Source organism: Mus caroli, chromosome 2, assembly GCF_900094665.2.
Source record: "Mus caroli chromosome 2, CAROLI_EIJ_v1.1, whole genome shotgun sequence".
Lineage (NCBI taxonomy): Eukaryota > Metazoa > Chordata > Mammalia > Rodentia > Muridae > Mus > Mus caroli.
The window spans coordinates 55,082,156-55,109,893 of NC_034571.1; the positions used below are offsets into that span (position 1 = coordinate 55,082,156).

At 37.2% G+C, this 27,738-nt stretch overlaps 1 protein-coding gene across 1 annotated transcript; it reads left to right on the forward strand.

The window, feature by feature from the left end:
* Positions 1–6,430: 6,430 nt before the first annotated feature.
* On the forward strand, positions 6,431–26,624 carry March7 (membrane associated ring-CH-type finger 7). Its single transcript, XM_021155594.2, is given in 10 exon segments — positions 6,431–6,594; positions 7,202–7,397; positions 9,705–9,872; positions 11,392–12,490; positions 14,239–14,411; positions 18,360–18,469; positions 20,980–21,093; positions 22,634–22,682; positions 25,325–25,338; positions 25,340–26,624. Coding segments are annotated over 10 exon segments (2,121 nt in total). The 5' UTR covers positions 6,431–6,441; the 3' UTR covers positions 25,385–26,624.
* Positions 26,625–27,738: the final 1,114 nt, after the last annotated feature.

Sequence of the window (27,738 nt, forward strand, 5' to 3'; positions counted from 1 at the left end):
GTTCTTTCCAACGTGTGGATTCTGGGGATTGAACAGTCTTCTAGTTGGCCCACATTTGGAGGGTTTTGTAATCATCTTCAGCCTTCTAAGTAGGTGTGATCTTAATTATCCTAGTTTGTATCTGTGTGCTCTATTTCTGTCAGGGTATAAATGTAATGGGTAGCGTTGTAATGGGTAGCTTCTATTTGCCTAGAAACTCCTCCAGCAGGAGACTGCCTACCACTGCTTTGTCTTTAGTGAGTGTCAGGCTAGAGGGCTGTGTGCTTTTGTCTCAGCTGTATAGTGCTGACCTTAGGGATTTTTGTTTACATTTTATTTTGTGTGTGTGGTGCAGGTGAGTGGNAGACTGCATGTGAAGGTCAGCATAGCTTGTGGGAATGGCTTCTCTTCCTTGGAATGTGTAGGTCCAGAGGTTCAAATTCAGGTTGTAGGCTTGGAGGCATGTGCCTTCCTGTTGGCCCCAACCTCGATGTTGTTTTAAGGTCCTATACCACACAGATTATACTACAGAGGGGTCTCAGGCTTTTTCCACAGTAGACTGCTTTTGCATTTAACTAATTGGAGCAAAATCATATTTAGGGAAGTGTTTTCCATCTTACTGGTACTTGTCCCATCTCAGGCGTGCTCTCTATGCCTGATTGTTTTTGAGAGGTGAGGATTTCTTAGTGTTTCTTCTGCCTTCCTTCCTGTCTTCTGTCTATTCTGGGGTCTAGAGTGCAATCAGATTTTCTGTAAGCCTCTGTCACTTGTGCCAGCTGAGCTCTGCCTTATATTGGTAGAAGGTGTTAGCTGAGTGGGTTTTATACCCTCCCCGCTGTCTACAAACCTTTCTACCTAATATCAATACAGGATCTTTGCAGAAACTCAGATTTTTTTAGCCTGCCTTAACAGCTTATTTCCACCATGTGTGGAAGTTTCGTAGGGTTCTTAAAATTCTCTTAAGTGCAGGTAGGCTCTTTGTGATTAATGCTAAAGTTAAAAATCATCTCCCAAACTTCTAATGGTTTACATTAGGCCTATACTGTGTTGTTAACCAGACATATTTAACAGGCAACTTGGTAGGTAACAACTATCAGATGGAGATTTAATTTTCAAGTAATCCTATCTGATGATGACAGATTTTAGGCCTTTACATGGCTAAAAGAAGACTTCAAGATTATTTCCATAGACTAGATGTGAATGTATTTAACCTTGTTGATGAATGTGTGCATGTAAGTGTGTAAAGACCCTTTGGGTAGTATATTACAGACCACTAAAGTCATGAATTAATTGTAGAGGGCTCTGATGGGCTTCCTATGATTCTCAGGACTTATCTATAGTAATAGGAATTAATCTTTTTAGTAGCCGAAACAAGCACTGATAGCTACTGATTTGTCAGAATATATCAACATGGGAATTGTATACAGAACCCTTGGTGCATTTATCAGTCCCTATTAAAATGGCTTTATACCTCAGGATAAGTAAAATTTTCTTTAGCTAGTTATTTCTAGTTTTTGAGATAGGGTGTCATGTAGCTCTGGCTGTCTGGAAACTTATTGTGTAGACCAGGCTGCCTCAAACTCCCAGAGATCCTCCTGTCTCTGCCTCTCAAATGCTAGAATTAAAGGTGTACACCACCATACCTGGCCTAAAATAAATTTTAAAAATCTGAAAGAAAAGATGCTTTAAGGTGATACAGTAAAGATAGATGACACTGTAAATAGTAATCAAATAGTACTTACAGTCTTTCCCCAGAGTCTTGCTCTAGGGAGTTGAGAGTTCAATAAAGTAACAGCCTCAGACCCTTAGTAAGACTGTAATGGCTTTGTGGCTCATTGTGATCTTTTCTGCATTCAGAACAGTTTATAGTGATGAAATTGTGGTCCCTTAGTGCCTGTCAGTGCTTACTTGTTTTTGAGAGACATGAGTACTGACTTCTGGTAGACTTTGCATGGCTAGAGCTTTTGTGAGCCTCAGAGAACCATCAGTTCAGTGTACTGAAAGTCACATGAGAGTCACTAGTAGTGTGTTCTGATGTTATTCTTGATTATGCTTCTTCTCTTACAGAGTGTAACACTTACATAGTTTGTTCTTCACTAGACTACAGCTCCTTAATGTACTGCTCAACTTACCATTCCCTTTTTGGAAAGTTATACGCTCATCACATAGTAAACATTCCATAAAGATCTATTAAGTAAATGGATTTTTAAAAAATTCTTTCTAGATCTTTGTTGGGTAGACATTTTTCAAGGACCACATTTTATTTTATTTTATTTTATTAGTATTTTTTGTGCTTTTGACCTACAACTTATGCAACCAAATTATATAAGTTTTCACATAATACCTACATTGTCAAAATTCAATCAGTTTATGTAGCAGCATTGCCAAAAATAGTTTCATACAGTATCAAATTATATCTCTCAAAGGACACTGCCTCCTCTGCCTTGTCTCAGGAGGTTTGTTTTGAACAGATATCCTACTAAGGTACTTTCTATAAGAACTAGGTATGAATACAGTCACATTATGTGACTATTCACATTATGATTAATTATAGAAGGCAGAATTAAGCATTGTGCTTTTAAAAAACGAGTTGTAGACTTGTATCTTCTTTTTTTTTTTTTTTTCCCTCGAGACAGGGTTTCTCTGTGTAGCCCTGGCTGTCCTGGAACTCACTTTGTAGACCAGGCTGGCCTCGAACTCAGAAATCCGCCTGCCTCTGCCTCGGCCTCCCAAGTGCTGGGATTAAAGGCGTGCGCCACCACTGCCCGGCAGACTTGTATCTTTTAATGAATGTTGTCTTCCAGTTCAAAATCCTTATCCCAGATAATAGTCCTCTATTTCATAGTTTTGTAACTACCTTGAAAAAGTAACACATCTGCTTGTTAAAAGCTGTGCTTCTTAGTGCTGAAGACTCGTTGATAAACTTACAAATATCAGTGATCATGAATATTTTTTCTCCAGATATATGTCTTTAAATTTACAATGCAAAATTTTACTTTGTAATGAACAGTTTTGTATGGACTTAGCAAATAAGCATGTAAATGACAAAAAACAGGTGGTGGGAAGGTTTCTGAGTTAGATCACTGTTGCCTTTACTACCCAACAGCTGCAGTTTAAAGTGTGCGCACTTAAGTATCCCGGGGCTGGGGGTGGGCGTTAGCACTTAATCCCAGCACTCGCGCACAGTCTCTTGAGTTTGAGGCCAGGCTGGTCTACAGAATGAGTTTTAGGACAGCCAGAGTTATAAGGTGTGTTGCTTGTCTTCAGACAAACTTATCTTGGCATGATAATCCTAAATTAGGAGTTTGCAGATTTAGACTTTTATAGGTAAATGAAGTATGTGCGTCTATCTTACTTAGAAGGAAATCAGTCATTTCAATATTGTTTCCCCCCGCGCCCCACCCAAGATTTGTTTACCTTCATATTCTTACAAGATTTGTTTACAGAACTAATTCAGGATGTTTTTCATGCAATTTTTTTTTATCATTGTCTTTTTTCTTTAAATTCTTCCATCTCATAGTAAAATTCAGTATGGTCTTAATACTATCATGACTAAATAATAGCAGTCACTCAAGTAGAAGCATACCTCCAATCCCAGATAATCACAGTTGCCTTTGTAAAAAATATTTTAAATTAATCTATTTTTTTATACATGTGTGAGTGCATACATATATGGAGGTCAGGGCAACTTGAGAGAGACAGGTCTCTCTACCATATGAGTCTGAGAGATCAGACCCAGGTTGTCAGGTTAGGCATCTTTACTCACTAAGCCATCTGGCCCACAAAAATAACTCTTAAAATGTATATTAGAGGTGGGAAAGGAGGATGAGGTAAGTGAACTTGGGAATGGTCAGCATCGTGAGAGCCTTTCCCCCCCTGACAGTGAAGAGTGTGTACTGCACAGAGCTAACTTCCCGTAGAACAAGGCAGCGACTTCAGTCCTGGCTTTAGAACAGTGTAAGCAAAGCAGGAAAGCACTTCTGTTCTGGTCAGGTCTTTTATTTTGAGTTTAGTAACTAGGAGCTGGAATTAGTGCCACGGTATATGATGTTGATATGTAGATATATGATGTTAGATATTTGTTGTAGTTGCATTAGAACAGTTAGTTCCCACCTGGAACTGTGTTGAAAGGTGGGTCCTCTGGGAACTGGGGCCTTGCTGGAGGCAGTGAGTCACTTGGCTTGAGTGCTGTGCTTTGCCAGGTTAACGTCACTAATGTTGGTGACCAGCTAGCTGGTTTAGCTCCTGCTGCTGCTACGGTAGACTGTATCCCTTAAACTGTGAGGGAATAGTCTCCCTCCTCTCTGCAGTTGCTTCTTGTCAGTGCCTTCTGTTGTTTTATTTTCTCACAGCAAAGCTAAGAGTAATGTTTTCTTTGGTTTGGTTTCAGTTTTTATGCTTGGTCCCTTTCATTGTTTCTCACTTTTACATATATTGCATTTAGAATTGTTACAACTCTTAGAATCTTTGTTGCATATTCTTACTCATCTTATTTTGAGCCCTTAGAGGATGATGATGATGAAAAAGAAAAAAAAACATTGGTTTGTGTACGTGTGTGTATATGTGAGTGTGTGTGTGTGTGTGCATGTGTGTGTATATGTGTGTGTGTATGTGCTCGTGTGTCTATGTGTGTGTAGGTATGTGTGTGTATGTATGTGTGTGTATGTGTGCATGTGTATGTGTGCATGTGTGTATGTGTATGCGTGTATGTGTGTGTGCATGTGTGTATGTGTATGCATGTATGTGTGTATGTGTGTGTGTGTGTATGTGTCTGTGTGTGAGTGTGTGTGTGTGTGACCAGAGGTTTCTTCCCAGCATTGGACTTTGCCTTACTTGTTGCATCTGGAGCGTACAGATTCCCACCAGCATATTCTAAGGTTTCTTTGTGTCTGCCTTCCTAAGGCTGGGATTATAGGTGTGTCCCCCAAACCCTTTCTTTTTTGTGAGTGCTGGAGACTGAACTTAGGTTTTCATGCTCGCACAAAAAGTACCAAGTGAGCCACTTCTTTAAGTCACCATGTAGCCAGTTCCATTTCTGGTTTATGTATTTTACAAATCATTTCACTTAAAATAATACTTTCCAGTAATTTAAAGCAAGTTTTCTTACAAAGTCCAGGTAATAGAGTGAATCTCACAGTGTTGTTTTGGAGATGATAATAAATAATAATAATAATTAGTAATAATAAATATGTGTATGCATGTATGTGTGTGTGTGTATGTGATAATAATGAATAATTAGTAATTCCTTACCCCCCCAATATGATATTTGGTAAATACCAGCTATTGTGTTTATGTGTGTTATAATTTAGAGATCATGTCAGTGGTAAATGAGAGGAAAACACTGTTATGGAGGCTTGCTTTCCCTGTATAGTTGAGGCTTGCCTCTCCTATCAGGCTCTGGAATGCTAGGATACAGGCATAGGCATGTGTCACACTCAGATTCATGTTTATTTTGTTAGGATTTTCTATTTGTATGTTTTAAGTACAATTTCCCACGTTGTTAGGGTCAGAGCCTGTGTGTGCAGTTGCCCTTGGAGGCCTGAAGAAGGGGGATGGATAGCTTACCCTGGAGCTGGACTTAGAGCCATCTGATGTGGGTGCTGGGATCTCTGAGAGCCAGGAGGAGGATCACAAGGGTCTGCATTTCTGCCAGGACATTTACATATTCTAGGCAGTGATTTAGAGGTGTTTAAGTGATCCTGACTTAAAGAAATGCATTGTTGAAGAAGGGAAATAAAAATAACAGTCTAAAGTAGTGTGATGTCTTACTTAATAAAACCATGTGAGAAGTGTATCCAAAGGGGTGTGAGGATATATTTATTAAAAGAAAGAAGGATGGCATGAGAGTCAAGGACTACAAATGTATGTGAGGAAAGAAAAAAGTTCAGGCATTGGAAGACAGATCTGTGTGAACATGTTTCCATGTTGCTCAGTGAGCAGTAGTCTTGGTTGGATGCTACTAAATCTTTAGCCTTTAAGGAGAAAGTGGTAAGAGTTTCATAGTCTAGTAGTGTTGCACAAAGTTGACTATTTGATCCTTTTAATTTTGTACATGCATGCACAGAGGGCGGTTTTCTGGAGTCAGTTCTCTCCTCCCTCCTAGTTGAGGCAAGTATTCATCTTATTTCCCCAATAAATTGTATACTCCAAGTTGGCTGATAGAACTTCTCAGTGAATTGGTAGTTCTTATCTCTTCCTCCCATCTCTGCTTCTCTGTAGGAGCTCTGAGAGTACCCTCCCTCCACAAATAGGTCTGCATTCTGGAAAGAGCTGCTCACAGACTTGCTGGGACAGTTCTTGAATGGCTACTTTTGCATTAATGAGACCTAATTTGTGTCTTAAACTAAATGAACCTTTTCAGAATAAATTGTTGCTGCATGTAGGGGGAAAGGAGAGAGGGGTACTTGCATGTCTTCTCAGATAAAATTAATACAAATTTGCATTTCACAGGAAACCTTAAGAATGGAGTCTAAACCTTCCAGGATTCCAAGAAGAATTTCTGTTCAACCCTCTGGCTCTTTAAGCACTAGGATGGTGTCTGGAAACAGAGGAACCAGTTTAAATGATTCATATCATTCTAGAGACTCTTCCTTTAGACTGGATTCTGACTATCAGGTAGTATTTTAACTTGAATATATATATATATGTATATATATATATGGTCAAATTTAAAAAAAACTGTGGGTACATTTATTAGATTTTTTTTTAAGTAGCTGCACCTGAGGCATCCTACAATCTTAAATAGTTAAAATAGAAACAAAATAAATAGCTAATGATTTTCAGACTTTGGAGACTTCACAGTTATGGATAAGAGATTATAGTCTTGTATAAAATACTTTGTAAAATTCAAAAGCTGCATTTAGAAACAAATATTAAACTATTTTTAATTTAATACCGAAGTGGATGGTATCCTCTTTCTTCCAATCAGAATACAGAATACTCATTTGACTTTGTGTATGCACATGGCAGCGGGTAAAGTAAGAATATAGCTGGTAATATCCTGCTGTAATGTTAGGTGACTAATCGGTCTGTCTCAAGATTCCTCTCAGTGATAGTGAGTACCTGGGTGCCGAGAGCCTGGGTTCATCCCCAGCACGGCCCTCTCACCTGCCATTTAGGAAGCTGCATCACCAACAGCCTTCAGCTTGATTGTTTGCATGTTACTATTTTCTTGTAATTTCTAAGAATTTACAGCAGTTCCTTCGTTTAACTTTTTATGCAGTCTGCATCAGCATCAGCGTGTGCATCACCATGTCAGCCTGCCTGGTACAGTGAGTCTGAGATACCTCAGGGAGCACGGGCACGAGCACAGACCCAGCAGCGGGATCATGACTCAAAGAGACCCAAGCTTTCCTGTACAAACTGTGCATCTACCTCAGCTGGGAGGAACGGTGGGAGTGGGTTAAATACAGTGTCAGGTAAGCTTATGCACTTTCTGTTAAAGTCACTGTAGGAATATTCTGAACCAAAGCCGTCCCCCCACCCCCTAAGATTCTTAAGTTTTTGAGTTAAATAGTTTCTTTACAATAGTGGATTTGGAAATTCGGTAGTTTCTAAAATTTTACTTTAAACTGGTGGTAAAAATGAAATCAACTGGGGCTGGAGAGATGGCTCAGCGGTTAAGAGCACTGACTGCTGAGTTCAAATCCCAGCAACCACATGGTGGCTCACAACCATCCGTAATGAGATCTTTATTCCCTATCTGGTGCGTCTGAAGACAGTGACCGTGTACTTATGTATAATAATAAATCTTTTTTAAAAAATGAAATCAACTCTTCATTTTGCCTTTTTGCTTTACATACAGCATGTTGATAGATTTTAATTAGGTAGAATAGTTGTTTTGGTGTGGTTTTCTTGGAGACAGGGTGTAACCCTGCCTGGACCAGAACTTAGTGTGTGGATTAAAGACTGTGTCGCTTCTCAGCTCTAATGTTAGTATGTAGGAATCAAATTGGTGAAAGTTATGAGTGTTCTGTTGGGTATTTTGAAAGAAGTTTTTTAACGTGTTCCTATGAAAGCCACATCTGATAAGCATTAAGCATTTCCTCATCATGTGTTTTTGAACTGATAAACATAGTATATTATACTTTTCATAAGATGTGGAAACTCTTAATTAAAAGGAAGTTGGAAGCTAAGAGCTCTAGATAAGGAATGAGAAAGTCATGGTTCTCACATACTAAGTGTACCGGAATGGCATGTTTGCTTCCTTACATTGTATACTTAGGGTTATATGTATGTGTGTTCAAATTCCTCCAATAAAATGTTAGATAATTCCTAAAGTTGTAAAAGGAGACAGAACTTGTGATAACACACTTTTTACTTTCTTTCTGCCTGCCTTTTTGGTTTCTCAAGACAGGGTTTCTCTGTGTAGTCCTGCCTCTCCTAGAATTCACTCTGTAGACCAGGTTAAAACGCTTGTACGTTACCAACTGAATTAGTATGAGTAATTCATCTCCATTTTAATAGATAGGACCTTTGAGGGGGACGTTATACCTCTGAGGATTGCTAAAAGTAGTGAGATGGGTAAGGGCAGACTGGCTTCAACTTTGTAGGCACAGTTTTGCAGAGACATTTTGGTTCTCTTACACTATGTGAAGGTGTAATTAACATTAAACTCACTGAGTGCTTTTCCTCAGCGTAGAAGAGTTGTTAAAGCTAGGAAAGCCAAGCGAGGTGGAGTATGACTTAATCCCAGCACCCAGGCAGGACTGGGGTGGATCTCTTGAGTTTGAGACCAGCCTGGTGTACAAAGCAAGTTCCAGAACAGCCAGGGCTGTGTTATACATAGAAACTCTGTCTTGAAACACTGCGGGAAAAGAAAGATTCTAAAGCTAGAAAACGAAGAAACAAAATTTCAAGGTAAATAGTGAGTAGACAGTATATTTGAGAATTAATTTTAGTTTACTTCTATGTAAAACCATATCTAATAAAATTCAGAGTATGGTTGCAAAAAATAGATTAAATCTTAATGAGTATATGAAATGTGACAGGGAAATATTTCTGAAACTGATATAACATATGCCTAGAATTTGCAAGTACTTAAACCCAATTTCTAGCATGGAGAAAAACTTGTTTTGTGATAAAATTTGTTTGTCCTGTAATTCAATTACCATATCAAAAAAGCTTTGGCTTTGTTTTAATTTTTATTTATTTTGAGGCACAGTCTCACTATGTAGCCCTGGCTGGCTTAGACGTCACTATATTTATCAAGCTGGCTTAGAACTTCCAGAAATCTGCCTGCCTGATTCTGCCTTTGCACTCCTAGTACTGGGATTAAGGCCACCATGCCTGACAAGGGTTTTGGTTTTTGTGGTTTATGGCATCTCTTCAACTGTATATGAAGTATTCTGTACCTTGGCAAGTTTGCATTTTTAATCTATATTATTTTAACATAATATCACATTGTACGTGGGTAGGCGGAATAGAGTGAGTGAGACATTTAGCTTATGTATAAGGATAGGTTTGCAGTGCTGGTGACTTAATGCTTCACATACATAGATATACCATAGCTGAGATCCTGGATTAGGTTTAGCACCAAAAGGAAGAATGTTTGAGGAGGAAGATAATTTGGAGATGAATAGTTTATTAGTATATGATACTGTTTTGCTAAACTTGACTTGTGATTGGAGCTATATAACTAGGGATAGCTATAATGATAGCTTGAATTTCTAAAGATGTGTGAGCCTTGAAAACCTCTCATATAAAACTTGTTTCGTTACTTTAAGATTCTTCTTGGAGGCATAGTCAAGTTCCCAGATCTTCATCAATGGTACTTGGTTCTTTTGGAACAGACTTGATGAGAGAAAGGAGAGATTTGGACAGGAGAAGAGATTCCTCCATTAGCAATCTTATGGATTATAATCACCGAAGTGGTGATTTCACAACTTCATCATGTATGTAGAAACTGTATTGTTAAATATAGCTTATGTGTTATTACAAATGTTCCCTGGGTCATTATAAGACTACAGTGGAGGGAATGAAATGAATTTTAGTTTCATATGGAGATATCAGAACTGTTTAATGTTTTTTTAGTATCTTTGTTTATTCTAAAAAATATAAACAGTCTAAAACATGTTCTTGACTATTTGGATTCTCTATGCTTTAAAAAATCTTAATACATGTTAATAAAGTATTATTTATAGCTAATTCTTCTATATGACAGTGTGACTTGTCTAACAACAGTTTTAATGAGTACTTTTAGCTGAATTATGAACTATGTTGTTATGCTGTTTGTCACTATTTTATGTGTATGAGTGTATTTGCCTACATGTGTGGCTATGCACTACTTGTGTGCCTAGTGCCCAGGGAGGACAATACTGTGACAGATCCTCTAGATTTGATTTGCAGATGGCTGTGAGCCACCCTGTGGGTACAGGGAATAGAACCCATGTCCTCCAAAAAAAAAAAAAAAAAAAAAGCTAGTGCTCTTTCTAGCCGCCCTGACGTCATCATTTTAAGGATTACGTGGAACTGTATGATAATTACATTTTGAAATGCACGGTTTTTCTCTGTACGTAAACTTAAGCTTTTCAGAAGTGATCACATTTAAGTGAGTAACAGAGAAGAGTGCTGCTCAGAGTTAACAGTATCGTGTAGGAGCGGGGTTTGTGCTTCTTTTAATCACAGTCATATTTAATCACAGCACATATAGACTCAGCCTGTGGATAGTTTACCCTTCTGTTGGTCCCAATAAGTTAGTACAGTAATAAATGTACCTCTTACACGGGGTAGATGAAAAGTGTGTTTTCATAAAAGAGTAGTAGTGTTTGATTGAAACCCCACCAGTTCAGGAGGGCTGTTGTTTATCTGGTTGACCTTGAGGCAGGGCCACCCTGAAAAGCTGAGGAACCTGGAGATCCTCCTCCTCCCTCTGCCACCCAGGTGTGACAGGATCCCTCCTCCCTGCCTTGCTTTTGAAAATGCAGATTAGCAGAGGCCTGGACTGAGCACAGTTCCAAGCCAGTGTTAAAGGACTAGACATTCTTACTTGTTAGCAAGGCATAGCATGAAATTATATGGGCACTAAACATTTATGTAAAGTAATCTTCATATTTATTGCATAGAATAAGAAGAATCTTGAGAACTGTTTTCCTGGAATGCATATTTCTTTTTAAACCATTATACTATTATTTGGCCTAAAGTTGTGTGTCAGTATCTGATTCCCATTAATGCATTTCACTTGTGTCATCAGCTCTGTTTTTGAATTTGCAGTACTCTACTTTGAGTTTGTACTCTACTCGGGAGTACTTCAGAAGTAAATTTTTTCTTATAATAGTTAACACTGTTTGTTATAAGATAGATAGCATTTCATTTCAAAACCTAGTCTTTCAATTTGGCAGGAGTCAATAAATGTGCATTCAATAATGCTTAAATTATTTCATAATTGGTTACCTTCCCTTCTTTCAAAAATAGATGTTCAAGAAAGAGTTCCTTCTTCATATTCACAGGGAGCAAGACCAAAAGAGAATGCAGTGAGCACTTTACAGTTGAATTCCTCATCCACCAATCACCAATTGCCTTCTGACCATCAGACAGTACCAAGTTCTAGGGACTCCGGTAGAAGTTCTTTCAGATCACATTTTTCTCCAAGACAATCAGAATCTTTTCGCCACAGTTCACATCCTGCATTTTCATATTTTTCAAGTAGAAATGAAACTCCAACTATAAGCAGTTCAGAAAGGGGTTCATCTCAGAGACCTTATCAAGAACCTTCTGACAATGAAGGCAGGCGGACAACTAGGAGATTGCTCTCACGGATAGCTTCTAGCATGTCATCTACTTTTTTCTCACGAAGATCTAGTCAAGATTCCTTGAATACAAGATCGTTGAGTTCTGAAAATTATATTTCTCCGAGAACCCTGACTTCACAGTCTCGGAATAATGGAACCTCCTCATCCTCTGACGTCAGTGAGGGCAGGGCAGCTGAAGCATCTCAGGGATTTAGATTTCTTAGGCGAAGATGGGGGTTGTCATCGCTCAGCCAAAATCATAGCTCGGAACCAGAGGCAGAAAATTTTAACCAAGAATCAGAAGGTAGAAATTCAGGACCGTGGTTGTCTTCCTCACTTAGAAATAGATGCACACCTTTGTTCTCTAGAAGGAGGCGAGAGGGAAGGGATGAGTCTTCAAGATTATCTACGTCAGATGTACCACCTAGATCTCATATTTTCAGAAGAGATTCAAATGAAGTAGTTCATCTTGAAGTACAGGGTGACTCCCTTGGAGCTGCTGCCAACAGACCACAAGCATCTGGAGCATCAAGCAGTGCTTCTGCAGGTGGCTCCACCCCAGAGTTACCTCAGGGTGGAAGAAATCCAGGAATAACAGGGATTCTTCCTGGCTCCTTATTCCGGTTTGCAGTCCCACCAACACTTAGCAGTAATCTGACTGACAATGTCATGATTACTGTAGATATTATTCCTTCTGGTTGGAATTCAACTGATGGGAAAAATGATAAAGCTAAAAGTGCACCTTCAAGAGACCCAGAGAAACTTCAGAAAATCAAAGAAAGGTAAATTTGAATATTCAACATACATTGTAAGCTAGATCAGATTAAAGATTTAAAATAGCTCTTGTTATCTAAATTTTCTTACAGACAAATGGTGATGTAACCATAAGGTAAGTTTTGGGGCGTGACTTTTACCAAGAAATGATGTGTGGGGCGTGGGGGTGCACACCTTTAATCCCAGCACTCGGGAGGCAGAAGCAGGCGGATTTCTGAGTTCGAGGCCAGCCAGGGCTACACAGAGAAACCCTGTCTCGGAACAAACAAACAAACAAAAAAACAAGAAGAGAGAGAGAGAAAAATAAGAGGGGGGGAGGGAGGATGGATGGATGGATAGATGTGACATGTCTTAATTTATCTTGATACATACAAATGCAAATCAGTTTCTTCTTCCATAAATACAGTACTGCTAAATGGAATTTAGTTAGGAACAAGAACCAAATGGTAGCAAATTACCAATCTATATTAGCCTTCAATAAATTAATTTCTTACCACTTATTTTTTTTCTCAATTTTCCCTTTTAAAGATACACTTTAATGTGGGTTATTTTCTTGATTTTAAACTCCCACAGTTTTATTTTAAGGAAACATATACTCTCCCTAGTACTATTAGCTTTACCACTTGTTCATGATAGCAGTTTCCTCTGATTGTAAGCGATCTGAAGATTGTAGCTTAGGTTTCTTAACTTCAAAGATGGCTTTATTGATCCTGACTGTTTACAATAATGTACCATCCTGCCTGGTTAGGTGGGTTTTGGTTTTATTTGGTTGGTTTTTGCTTTTTTTTTTTTCCTTTTTGAGATAGTTTCACTATTATGTAGCCCTAGTTGGCCTGGAGCCAATAGAGATCTACCTGCTTCTGTCTCCCACGTGTATTAAAGACACATGCTTCCACACCACGTCCTAGATAATATAGTTTTAAAAGATCATTTATCTTGACAGAGTTTGTAGTATGTGTTTATTATATTTTAACCTCCTATATAAGGATTTTAAGACTACACTGATTGATAAACACAGAAAAATTGGATCTACTTAGTAAAATAGAGTTGAAACATGAAGGGAAACATGTTAAATACAAAACAAATGTTTAGCTTTTCAGAGTAGTTTGTGCTTAATGTCATGTTTCTGATTAAGCTAAGGCAGAAAGTTACCTTACATAAGTCCGTGTGTCCCTTTCTGTAAATGTCTTGCTAACTTGACTCTCACTGTCCAGGCTGTATTCATTCAATACTGTCTATTTATTGTATGCCTCTTTCATGTGCCATCAGTTAACTAACAAAATATGACTTAACAGAAAACTTTGCTTGTTAAAAGAGAATTTACATATAAATGGTACATGTTAGTCTGTTTATGAGGATAATAGAAAATGTGGGTTTTAATGATTAAGATTGTTCTGCAGTAACCTTGCAGTTGTATTGCAGTTGACAAATGACCTGTGTGTTACCCTTTACTGTTGGATTTCCAGTAACCTAGAACACCTGAATAGTTAAAAATCTCAGTGATTTTGAAAAACATGAACTTAAGATACATTTCTGAAAACAAAAGGTGAGCCGTTTGAAGATGACCAGCGGTGCGTGCAGCAGGCCTTAGTCGTGTCCACATTGTGTTCACAGTGGCAGGAACTCTCGGGTCACTCTCAGTGCTGCTTGCCGTACTCCTCAGTAGAAGTAGAAATGAAAGATTGAGATTCTGGATAATGAAATGGCTATTTAGGAGGAATTAAGATAGTTTTGAATTATGTGCCTTCTCTTTCAGCCTCCTTTTAGAGGACTCTGATGATGAAGAAGAAGGGGACTTATGTAGAATTTGTCAGATGGCAGCAGCGTCATCATCTAATTTATTGATAGAGCCATGCAAATGCACAGGGAGCCTGCAGTATGTCCATCAAGAGTGTATGAAAAAGTGGTTACAAGCCAAAATCAATTCTGGTAAGATTCACCCTTTTAGAGAATTGTTTTCAGATTCTTTTTCTAAAATATATACAGATTGTAGGTATTTCAGCTGACAAATCTGTATACTATATATAATTATAATTTAACCAGTGGTTATGACATATACCATCTTACACCACACTAAATGATAAATCAGACACACTCACCATTTAGCAGCTATGTATTTTGAGAAAGATTTATTGCCTGTGTCATTTGTCAGGTTGTCAGGGAATTCCTTTGTTATACCGGTTTTCATGGTGTTGGTTGTTAAGGGAGCACCTTTCTTAGGGTACACCTTTTAATTTTAGACCTTGATAATAAGAATCTGGCTTTCAGAAGGAAAAGAGCATTTTAGCAGAGAGAGCAGCTACTAAGAAAGACTTAGGTGTATTTAAGGAACTGAGTGGTCATGGTATGGCTGGCATCTAGAGGCTAGCTCATGCAAGACTTTTTAAAATAGGGGTTAGAGCTTAAGTTTTTATCTAGGTATAATAGGAAGCCCCTGAAGGAGGCAAAATTGAAAAAAAAAAATTTTTTTTTTTTTAAATTTTCCAAGATAGTTACTTTGTGTAAGCCCTGGCTGTCCTGAAGCTCTTTGTAGACCAGGCTGACTTCAAACTCACAGATCAGGCTGCCTCTGTATCCCAGGTGCCTGGGACTAAAGGTGTGTACCACCACCTGGCTGAAATGATCTTATTTGATTGATTGCTCTGGAGAATAGACTTCAGGGTAAGACCAGACCTGTAGCCAGGAGACTAAGCATAATCTATTCTCAAAACACTTGCTGGAGTTGGTGATTGATGCTGGAGTTGGTGATTGATAATTAGCATGTGGTATTGCTGGTAGTTTTCATAGAAATGGGATGGTATAGGTATGTTTTGGAGGTAAGTTTATTGAAATTTGCCAGGGAATTATAGACCTTTTACTGAAATAAGAAAGATAGAAATAAAATTAGATTGAGATAGGGTAACTCAGTTATATTTTGGATGTGTACTATATTGAACTTCATTTTAAGTAACTACATAGAAACATCAGATAGTCTGTTAGCTAGACAAGTCTCATCATTTCAGAAGGAGCACTCAAAATTAGTTTCCAGTACCACAACATTACTATGAGTAATGCTGGAAGCTTTGGGGTTAAAGTTTTAGAGAAAGACAAGGTATCAAAGAAGTGGGCTAAGACAAATCCCTGGGGCATCCAAGATGATTTGATTTGAAGAACAGCCTCCGGTCAGACTGTTGGTAAGAAGGTGAGAAAATGTTATTCTAAATAAGCCAGAATACTTATGTAGAAGTGGGTACTCAGCATTGATAAGAATTGAAGAATCGTAAGATGCTAACCCACGTAGTGGGCTAAGGATGTGATTTAACAGGATTCAGTGCTTGCTGTGCAAACTTGAGGACCTGAGTTCAGATCCCTCGCACCCTAACATTGCCCCAGTCGTAGCACTGGAGTTCAGCTAGTCTAGCCAAATTGGAGAGTTTCTGATTCAGTAACAGACACAGCAATCTTGGAAGTTAAGGGAGGTAGTGATAGAGGAGGATACCCAGTGGTAACCTCTGGCTTCCATGTGCACACACATGAACATATGTGTAATACATATACACAAATTTTTTAAGGAATAGATAAGCTCTTTTCCCAACAAGCTAAGATACAAGGTAGCAAATTAGGATATTATATGGGGTCAATGAAAAACATTTATTTTGAGGTAGGGAAACATTGGTGCGTGTTTTTGAGAGGGTGTTGGGTTGGAGCAGGGGAAATCCATGAAAAGAATCAAAAGAAGGCATCTGGAGCACAGGGTGGATGGAGGAGAGCTGTTTCATGTCCAGGAAGCTCCTGTAGATAACGCGTGTTGATCTGTTTATTGCTTTCGGGTGGAAAAATGTATGACCTGCTGTATAAATGTTTCCATTTTCTTAGAGAAGGAGATCTTTAATTGAGGGATAGGTTAGCAGATCTTTAGATGCTGGGAAATAACATTCTGGGGTGTATATTAAAATTTTTTAGGTAACATTAATGTCCATATAATTTTAGAGAGGGGGAAACGATTTAGTGGCAGAGTACCTCCTGTCATTTGTAAGGTCCTGCATTTTAATACTCAGCCCTGCCAAAAATATTGAAATGAAAGACATGCATTTTTTAAGAGTTCTTTACTGATTCTTTGACACAGACATAGATTGAAATACTTCGCTCCTTTGCTAATGAATATGATTAAAGATAAGTGCAAGATAATTTTGACTGTGGGAATTAATCAGGAAGGGAGAAAGGACATCAGTGTAATGTGTTATGGTTAAGATGTGCTGGAGAATAGGAAGCTTTCAGATGCACTGTGTTCTGATGGAAGCGTTACGGTGACTCAACAGTCTATAACAATTGGGTGAGAACATTTCACATACAGCTCAGGCAAATGGGCAGCATAGTGTCTCAGCTTGGTTCTTTTTCTTTTTGTGAGGTGCAAAGGACACTCCCAGTTCCCAAACTCCAAAAGGCAGAGATGAGCTCAGCCTGGACTATTAAGTATTGCTGCCTATTAGACAGAAACCAGCATTCCTAAGGGGCTTGGGAAACCAGTTCCTACCTGCCAGAATTAGTCACTTCCTTTAAGTCTGGCAGAAGGGACACATAGCTCTCTCTGGTGACGTATACCTATGGTTGCCTATCAAAGCTTTTGCTGGTCCCCAGGCTCCTTCGGTATCACGAGTGCCTGTTGTGTGACCTCCTCCCCACAGGTCCCGCCTCCATTCCCCTGTTTCTCTCACTGAGTTCTGTTTCCCCTCTGCTGCTCTCCACTCCTGCAGATAACTCTGTAGGAGCTTTCTCTGACTTGGATTCCTCCAGAGAGGACTCTGGTTGTTTTCTCTCATTCACAATAAAAACTTCGTACACTTTTTTTTTTTTAAGAAGGTTTGATGCTGCTCTTACTCTCTTTCTCAGTCTTCAAAGTCTCTGTAGATTTGTGCAAGTGCCTTTAAGATGATGAGTGGAGCTGAATTGAAACCTCTCTCGTCACTACTACTCATGAAACTTTAGGACAGGTTTCAACTGGTAGCTGTATCTAATAATCCCCAAATAGTAGGAAAGTCTACATAGAAAGGCCTACTAAGGTCTAACTATGAGGACCTACTAATGTGGAGCTACTGGCCTGTGATAAGCAAGTGTTGAATGTAACAAGTATCCCCCCACCGCCTCCAAAATTGTGAGAGTGTTAGTCACATTGACCTTTTTACAGTGTGTAATTTAGTGGTTACTTGAAAACTATTTCATCACCCAATACAGAAAGTTTGTAGTCAGTAAACTGTTAATTCTCTGCTCCTCTCCCTCAATACCTGATATTTTGATAGCCTTGGTCTTTTGGCCTTTTTTCATTTGCATATCTTAGCTACATATGAATGCAATAGTAAAATATTTGTTATATCTTTACCAGCATATCTTGGGGAGCCATGTTGTAAAATGTATGAGGACTTAATTCTACTAAATATTGAAATAAGCTACTTTTATTCCTTTTTCCTCTTTTAGTCAGCAGGGCAGATCTTTGCTTAGATCACAAACATGGCCTATATATGTATGCTCTGATACCAAAAATACTAATCTGTGTATGTAACTAGGGTTTGAAGTGCTAGGTCATTAAACAAAGTTTTCATTACATGTCGTCATACTTCAGGAGGAAGGAAGAAGGTACAGATGACATTCCTTTGCCTCATTGTCAGCTTCCCATAATTACAGGATAGATGAATATGTGGGATTTTTAAAAAGGTATCTAAATGATGGGTGGAGGCGTGAACATCATATAGAACCTATTTGTCATTGTACATGGTTAATTTTACATACATTTTATTTATTGCAATATTGTAATCTTGTCTTGTATGCTGTTCTACCCCTACTCTTTTAAACCTTGAGCTTAGGACAGAAAAGCTTTACCGTTTGCAATTTGATTTTTGTCAGGTTCTTCGTTAGAGGCTGTAACTACCTGTGAACTCTGTAAAGAGAAGTTGCAACTTAACCTGGAGGACTTTGATATTCATGAACTACATAGAGCTCATGCAAATGAACAAGTTAGTATATTTTGCCTAATTTGGTAAGTGTCTGTTGTGTGTTTAAAGGACAGCTCTTGAAGAAAAGATTAAGTCATGGTCAGAAAACCTAAATTAATAATATTCTTACTATAATTTGAAAGATGAGAAGTTTATCATTTCATTAGAAAATTCCCTTTAAATAAAAGATTAAATTAAGATAAACTGTCAGGCTTCATAAATAAACCTAAAAATTAATAAAAGTTTAGGAAATTAGGCTCAAAGTAGGTATTGCCAACCTTATCTCTCCACTATTGATTAAATGATCTGGTTGGAAGAAACAACCTAGTTTTTGTTTTTTCCTTGTTAAAGGAATTCTGAGAGAAGCATACATGTTCAAGGGGAGTCTGAAGATGATTTCATCCCAACAAAAATGAATCCACTGCTCAGCTGTTCCTTGCTTGCTTGCTTCTCTCAGTCCCTGACATCTGCCTCCCAGTGCTGTTTGGTTGGTGGGTGGGTGGGTGGGTAGGTGGTTGGTTCGTTAGGTGAGCTTTCAAGACAAGGTTTCTCTGTGTGGCCCTTGCTGTCCTAGAACTCTGTAGACCAGGCTGGCCCCTGAACTCAAAAGAGATTTGCCTGCCTCTGCCTCCCAAGCACTGAGTTTAAAGGCGCGCACCATTATTGCCTGTGTGTTGTATTTTACGGATTTGCCAGCTTGGGCTAATTCATGTAGATGAAATCACACAGTATAAGGCATTTTGTGAACAGTCTTTTGGAGACCTGAGTTGTATTCCTAGCATTGGTGTTGCACAGCTCACAGCCCTGGTATCTGAGGACACTTACACTCGTGTGTATACATATCCTCTTACAAACAAGCTTATATAGATACACATAAAATACATCTCCTAAAAACATAATGTGAGATAAAGAGATACTGTTTGAAAGTCTGATAAAAATCCTTGGACTTAACTGCATTCAAATATAAATTCTATGTGTAATTTAGTATACACTAATAACTGAAAGTAATTGCTTAGGTCCAGGTTTAAGAATCACTGCTCAGAACAATGAGACTTGAGTTGCTATAAGTATTACATATTGCCATTTGTAACGTTTCATTCCCTAATGAGCTAGTTGTACAAAAGAAACTCAGTACAGTGGTGTCTTAATTACTAAGGCATCTGTGTAGGCAGCTGAACATTGGTATTTTAAAGACCAGGGAAAGTAAGAAGGGTGGAATGAGACAGAAATGTATTGTTGTCTTAGACCAGAAGTCAGAAAGCTCTTTTCTGTGGCCACCTCTTGTCACATTTTTTCATTCAAGGGATTTATTTTTATTTAATCATTTTAATGACCTGCATTCTTACATAAAGGAGAAGTATTAGACAACTAGGTATAGTCATGTAAATGATAGTCTTGGCTTTATCTTAATTTTACATGAATCATGGATTCTAGTGGCTAGAGTTAATCCTAATTTTAAGTGACTAATATAACTTTATTCCTTTTTTAATTTTATCTTTTGCAAGTTGATAACCATCAAAAATTGTTGTGGTTGAACTGTTTTGTTTTGAGACAGGGTCTCATAGCATAACACTGACTGACTTGGAACTTGCTATGTAGACCAGGCTAGCCTTCAACTCAGATCCACCCTCACCCCCCCTCCCCAAGTGTTGGGATTAAAGGTCTGTGCCACTGCCTGGTTTAAACCATGTAAATTTAAAAAACAAAAACTAAAATAAATCTTTCCCAGGTACATGATTTCCTTTCCAGTTAGAGTAATGTCAAAATGATTAAACATTTAAAATTCTTAATGATAGAATTTGATGAATGGTTTCTAGAATTAATATTAGTGTACGGTTCTAAATTTCAGATGTGTCTATTTTCCAGATCAGACACAATTGGTCTCTTCACTGTGAAAATTAAAGGAACAGATTAGATTTTTTAAACCTCTGTCCTAATTTATGTTTAGAGCTGTGTTTATACTGGTGAAGTGCTAGCCTAAGTATTCCTTGGATCATAAGTTCATTCCCCAGGGCCACCAATACAGGCAAGACGACAAGTTACTCAACAGGTTTGAAACTATTTAAAAGTCTTCTATTCCCAACAACCCCCCCCCCCCAAAAAAAAAAGAAGATGCTAATATCAGTGTGTGTTTGCATGTGTTGTTACCTTTAAACTAATTGGGTTACAAAAAAAACAGTATAAATTATAGTGAGTATTACAGAATTAGGTTAAAATGAAACTAATTTATAAGAGTAAACTGAAACAATTATTAGTCATTTGTAAAAGAAAATCTTTTAGGAGCTTTATATAGAAAACTAAAATACATTATCACACCAAATGATTTAAAAGGTAAACTTAAATGATTAAATGGAGATAGACGGATGAAAAATACAGCCTGTGTAGGGCAGCCTGGTATTTTAATAGATGACTATATACCTTTCTAGGAGCTGTGTCTGAATACTTTTTTTTTTAAGTTTATCATAAACATTTACTATCAGTCACAATCCTAATTTCATTCTCTGTGTCTTCTCTTTGCTTCCCCATTCAAGGCTGAGTATGAGTTTATCAGCTCTGGTCTCTACCTAGTTGTCTTACTGCACTTGTGTGAGCAAAGCTTTTCTGATATGATGGGAAATACAATTGAACCAAGCACTCGTGTCCGAGTAAGTAGCATTGGCATTGGGGAAAGATGGGAGGGTACGATACAGTTGTTTTATGTGTTCATATTGTATTCCTCCTTACTGAGGCCTTACTTTCAAATGTTTAATAGTAAGTCTATATTTAAGGGAAAGTGCTGTCTTCTACGACAAATACCCTAATTTTGTCATAGGCTGTTTAGAGAAAGAAGTGACTTTTCAACTCTTGAAAGTGAAATATTTCAAGGAGAAACAGGGTTAGAATTAGAAATACCAAGAAAATTTTGTTACTTTTAATTTATAGAAAGAAAGCCTTTAGTATTACATCTTAGAAACATGAAATTGTGTTCCAGAGGCCAAAATATGGAAGATTGTTTGATGGTTATTATCCTGTAAAGGGCTACCCGCTAAGCTAATAATATTACCAACTAAAAGGAACTAGTTGCTGTAAATAATGTTTAATTGTACCTTTAAGTTAGCTTTCTCTTAGGTATTTGTAATCAAGCTTAGAATCAAAAGAAACTTTTACACTCTGTTTTGACCATTTTGTCTATCGCTGTCTTTTTGCAACATTTTGAACACTTCATATCTTGAAATGTGTTCATAATATGGTAAAAAGTGTGAGGTTTAACCGCTTTTATAATTCTTAAGTATATAAAGCTTTTAGAGTTCATGTTAATGTGAAATGTTTTCATTTTAATATGATAAAAAGTATATGCGAAATGCATGCTGCTATTCTAAATAATGCTACTAGAAATTAGAGTATTGTCACACCTGTTCTAATCTTCAGATTTAACAGGATTTGAAATAAATTCAGACAGCACATTTTCAGTTTATTACCATATATGAAAGTAAATTCAGAACACAAGTTAGGTTTTTCTTGTACTTCATCATTACATGGGTGTTTAAGTGACCTCACTGATGATTACTTACATTAAGAATTTAAAACCTCATGTGCTGTAGTTATGAATGCTCTTAAATTTTCTGTTAATTTCTAAGTACTTCAGAAGTCATTCTGCTATCTGGAGTTAATACCATTAAAAGATGTCTAAAATGGTGTGTTAGCTCTTGTGAATAAGAAACCATATAAATCATATAAGTAAGATCTATTGAATTTACCCTTTAAATAACCCTAATTCTACAGCTGTGGTAGAAGTCACTCTCAGCATTGTTGTACAGGCCCTGAGCTGCACAGCTCTCTCGCTATCAGGGTTGGCAGGCAAACATCAGTCCATTTGGGCCCAGAAAACAGTTTGCTTTCTCCCCCATACCCCTTGATTTCATATTTATTTTTTCAAAAGTGTTAGGAAGACAGCATTATTAGATACAACTGTTTGATTATGTTTTCTCCCAATTTTGTGTTACTGGTTTCCCCATGATTAATAATGATTGTATAGAACATAATATAATATACCCTTAATGTTTTAATTTTTGTTGTTGGGGAAGACCCTTATTTAAAGGATTAAAATGTTTTGACTTCTTAAGTAGAAATAAATCTCCTATATGATTCTCTTTAGATCCATTTGCAACATTTAAACTACTGTATTTCTTTCTGCATTGTTTCTAGTTTATTAACCTTGCAAGAACTCTTCAGGCACATATGGAAGATCTCGAAAGTAGGTGGAATTTTCCCTCCCCAGACTTGTTGAATGTACTTTTGCAAATTAAACCCACAGCAAAAAAAAAAAAAATCTTTTTTAAGTGTACTCTTTTCTAGGAAATTGAGCTTTGGCTTTAAGCTTAATACTACTAGAATTAATTGATTTGGGTGATAAAGGTTGAACATGAGAATTAAGTTTTTAAAATTTTTTTTATTTAAGGTGTGGAAGGAAGCCATTTTAACCTAATATTTTAAAGCACTAATTTTTATTATTTGTGATTAAAAGGAAAACAAACTTAATTACTAAACATATCTGTTAAGGCTTTGTATTTTTAATATATGAAAAAATTTTACTTTCTATTCAGTTTCAGATCATGAAAGATTTTCTTTAGTCTTAAGTTTGGTACCAGGAAAATAAGGAAGAAAGGTCAGAGCCCCTAAGAATAGGGTTTTGTTTGTTCTTCTTTTACTCACAGAGTTCTTTGTGCGCCTTTAACACATAGGCAGCTGGGATTTCCTAGGGGTCACATTGTCAAGCTCTTTAAGTGAAGACACATAAGCCCAAGTCACGGGCATTTCTGCAACCTGTTGTCTGTAATGTATTACAGTACATCTGTGTGCTTCATACCAGACAGGGACAACATTGGCTTTGGAACAATTTCTGGGAAAGATTAAGCCCATCTGATCATATGGAGCAGCAAGTTTCCATTCCAATGTATATATAGTCTTATAGAGTGTTTTAAATGCGTATTTTCATGCTGATTGTGCGCTTACTGTCTGCAGAATAATGTGTAAGACTATTACCTTTAGAAGAGGGCTGGCGGCAGCCTTTGAAGATAGTACTCGCTGAGACCTTTCATTTCCTTACATAGTTTAAGACATGGCCTTAGGCCTTTTAGAAATCCTGTTACACCTGTACTGATTTTAGGTTTTAACAGGATTTGAAATAAATTCAGACAGCACAGTTTTCAGGGAGCNGGGGGGTGGGGGGGTTGTTTGGATGGTTGGTTGGTTGGTTGGTTTTTTGTTTTGTTTTGTTTGGTTGGGTTTTTTTTAATCATCTGTGAAAATTAAAGAAGCCAGTTGGAATTACTGTCACTGTGTTTTTCATTTTTGCTTTTTCTTTTATTATAACCTTCATAAAAATACTTCTCTGGAGCCGGGCATCGTGGCACACCCCTTTAATCCTAGCACTTGGGAGGCCAGCCTGGTATACAAAACGAGTTCCAGGACAGGCAGGGCTATACAGAAAAATCCTGTCTGGAAAAAAACCAAACCAACCAAACAAAACCCAAAACACCTCATTGGCTAATACAAAAGTTTATCTTTTGTTTCTAAAAATTATAATTTCTGTTTTGGTAGATGTGGTGGTGGTGGTCATTTGTTTCATCATCTTTTTCCCTAAGATTTCTCACTTAAAAATATTCTCATTTAAAATAGAATTTCCTAAACATAGCATGGTCTTTTCCCTATATGTGAGAGAAGAGAAATATAGAGGTAAAATTATACAAATTCAGCTAAGAGTAAACGGTAGCAGTGCTTCAGGCATCTCAAATTAGTAGAGTATTGCTGTGTTCTGAAAACTAGCTCAAGTGTATCGTCCACCTAAAATCATGACATTCCCTTCAGTGTGATCCTGTGATGGAGAATTTAACAACAGGGTTTATGTCAGTTATAATGTTAACATTTTTTTCCTGCTTTGTCTGGGTTCATCCTGTATCCTAAAGAAGCCAGTTGGAATTACTATTCACCGGGGGCATTTTTGGTTTTTTTACTTCATAACCTTCATAAGGTTTGCATTAAGTTTATCTGCCCTTGATAATAGTAAAAGTATTAGTTAGATGTTTATTTGAAAGAGCTTAGATTTCCCCTAACATATAAAGCAGATTATAACAACGAATAGTTTCTCGTTACCTTATCTATCCCAAACATTCCAGGATGCTTTATCTTTATCTTGTCTCACTAATGGCCATCGAATAACTTGAGGTCAGAAGTGTTATAAAAATGATATTTCTGAGAGTTTGGCGACATGGGGATGATCTCAACAGCAGGGTTTTTGTTGTTGGCTTTGCTTTGTTTTTTCTGAATCCGATTATTTTAAGTTAGGCTGTGTCTATATAAAGCTTAACTTACTCAGTAGAGCTTTTTTCGTGGCATTGTATAGACATAGCTTTGATGTAACTTGCAAGAACATCCATAACCTGTTATTCTATGTACATTTTTTTTCATTCTCATCGGATGCATCAAACATGCAGCGGTAATAAGCCAGATTCTACTCAGGTGTGTGAGAGCACTTGCCTTAAATTCACTTTTCCTCTGGTGTATGTTTATATACATATCATTAGCTATTATGAACACAAGCTGGTCTCAGAAAACATTTTTTTTAAAAGATGCTCTTAAGCCACATTTTTAAGCATTTTCATTATATGGAAACTATATAACATCCAAAAAGATGTGGGGGTGGGGACATTGTCAGTGGGCATCACCCACAATCAGACCACCCTAACACTATCATGATAACTTACCATTTTGACCAAACAGTATACTAAATTGGGATTTTTGTTTTATGAGTCATTGCTGTTCTGGCTTCATGTTTACAAATCATTATCATTCCCTTTAAAAGTCATTCTTTTGATCATCCTGTTTTTCTCTCAACAGCTTCAGAGGATGAATTCTGAAGAAGATGGAGACCATAAGAGAATGCTTGATATTGCCTAACTTCATTTAAGAAAAAAAAATGGATGATCTGTGAACATGTTTATTAAAACTGGCAATTAAGTATGAATAATTTCATGGGGTAATGCCTAGTAGACTAATTGACTATACATAAAATGAATATATATATATACATGTATAAATGTAAATATATATTCATTCTCAAGTATTGCTGAACTGAAATTCTTGAGCTGGACCTTTTAACACTGGCCAGCGAATCTCATGTTTATAATATGTAATCAAAGCATTTTTCCTTTTGGTGAGTGGGAAAGCATTACCCTTGTTTGAAATATCTAAGCAGTGCTCATCAACTTTCTTCTTTGTTGCAATTACTGTAGTCATATTTATGGGAAAAAATGTTTGTGTATTAGTCTCTTGCTAGTGAAAAAAAGTCAGATAAAATGTCCTTTTGAAATAAAATGCCAATGGCACCTAATTAGTTTTTCCTCTTTAAATGCCTTAAGTTACAGCCACATTTTGATAATCATTTACTTCCAGTGTTTAAAATTTTTTTAAAAGAATGGGAAGTTTGAAGAGCATTATTAGGTTTCCAAATTTAATTTGAATTCTAAATCCACTTAGCAATAAAACCTAATTTTTAAGGAAAAAAAGTATGTAAAAGATGTAGTAATGATGGATAACTTTTGTATTGATTTGCAAAAAATGCAGATTATATTTGATAGGCCATGGTATGTAGGTATTCCTTTCAGGAATATTACAGCTGTAAATTATATCAGAATTGCCAATCAAATGATACTTGGTTAAAAATTACTGAAAATCTCAAGTTAACAGAATATTTTTTTAAAACCCACATTCAAAGTTTAAAACACTGGTTTTCAATGTGTTTTTAGTGTTGTCACTTCTTTATAGAGAAATATAACCTATTTGGATCCTGGTCATTTTTAGGTGTTCCTTGATAATTCTGAGCATTTATTTGATGATTGTTAATATTTTTCACTACCTTTGCAAAACAGATAAATTACTTATTCAACATTAATGAGTTTGCACTATGGTCTTGAGCTGTGTAAACTTGCGTAATGATTTCCACCGTCAACACCCTTAGGATATACATTACAATTGCGGGTGGTTTCAGATTAGTCCAATGTTGTGGCAACAACTAACTTTCAAAACCTAAATAGAAACCATGTACTTTGTCAAATGTGAATGGACAGTTTGCCTACATTTAGTTTGTTGGTGTTAATGTAAAACCTTGGCTTGAAATAAAGTGATACTGATTGATTTATTTTAGTTTGAACTTTTTCCTTTTAAACTGGTCCTCAATGAGAAACTAAGAAAGAATTTAATTAAAATTTCAACTTTTATTTCATACAATGGTTCTAAAGTATTTTCTCAAGTTTATTGTATGTCTGAGTGTTTTGCCTGCATATATGACTCTGAGCCATGCCCATGCTGTGTTCGGAGGTTAGAGAAGGCTTTGGATCTCAGGGAGCTGTAGTTAGAGTTGTTTGGGAGCTGACATGTTAAAAGTGTTTGTAATGGAGCCCAGATCATCTGCAAGAGCAGCAGAGAATATTCTTAACCCTGAACCATCTGTTCAGCTGCTAAACATGCCTTCCAACATTTGTTTTCTGTGCATTGTCTTAAGCAAAAGCACAAAATTTAAGAATGACTAAATATTTTCTGTCCTTAGGGAACTGAGCTTGAAATATTAAACACTTTTATAAAATTCATTATGAAAATGATTTTGGGGAGTGGGGGGTTCAAGACAGGGTTTCTCTGTATAGCCCTGGCTGTCCTGGAACTCACTTTATAGACCAGGCTGGCCTCGAACTCAGAAACCTGCCTGCCTCTGCCTTCCAAATGCTGGGATTAAAGGCCTGTGCCACCACGCTCAGCTTATGAAAATGATCTTAATCCACAAAATAATGACTTGGTAAAAAAATGTTCTATAATTCATACATAATTTGCTATTAGCCACTGGTTGATAGGTGCTAAAATGTGACCATCCAAAGATCCGTAGTAGGGCTGGCAGAGGCAGTGGCTCAGTAGAGAGTGCTTGCCGTGAGTTCAGTCCCTGGCTCCCATGTAGAAGCCAGGTGTTGCCTGTGTGCCTATAAACCCCCAGTGCTGTGCAGAGGTGAGGTTGGGAAGAATACTGGGGTTGTGGTTCAGTGAGAGAGAGTGTCGACCATATTTGTGGTGCTCTGACCTCTGTCATACATACATATATATGCTTAGACACCGCGCATACCAAAGAGAGAATAAATGGGAATAAAGAAAGTCATTGGTGGTTATAAGTTAAGCAAGAAACCAAACAATGAAAACATAGCTTAAAATGTTATGCTGTATACATATATCTACCCAAAATAAGAAGTGTGGCTCAATCATGGTGTTCC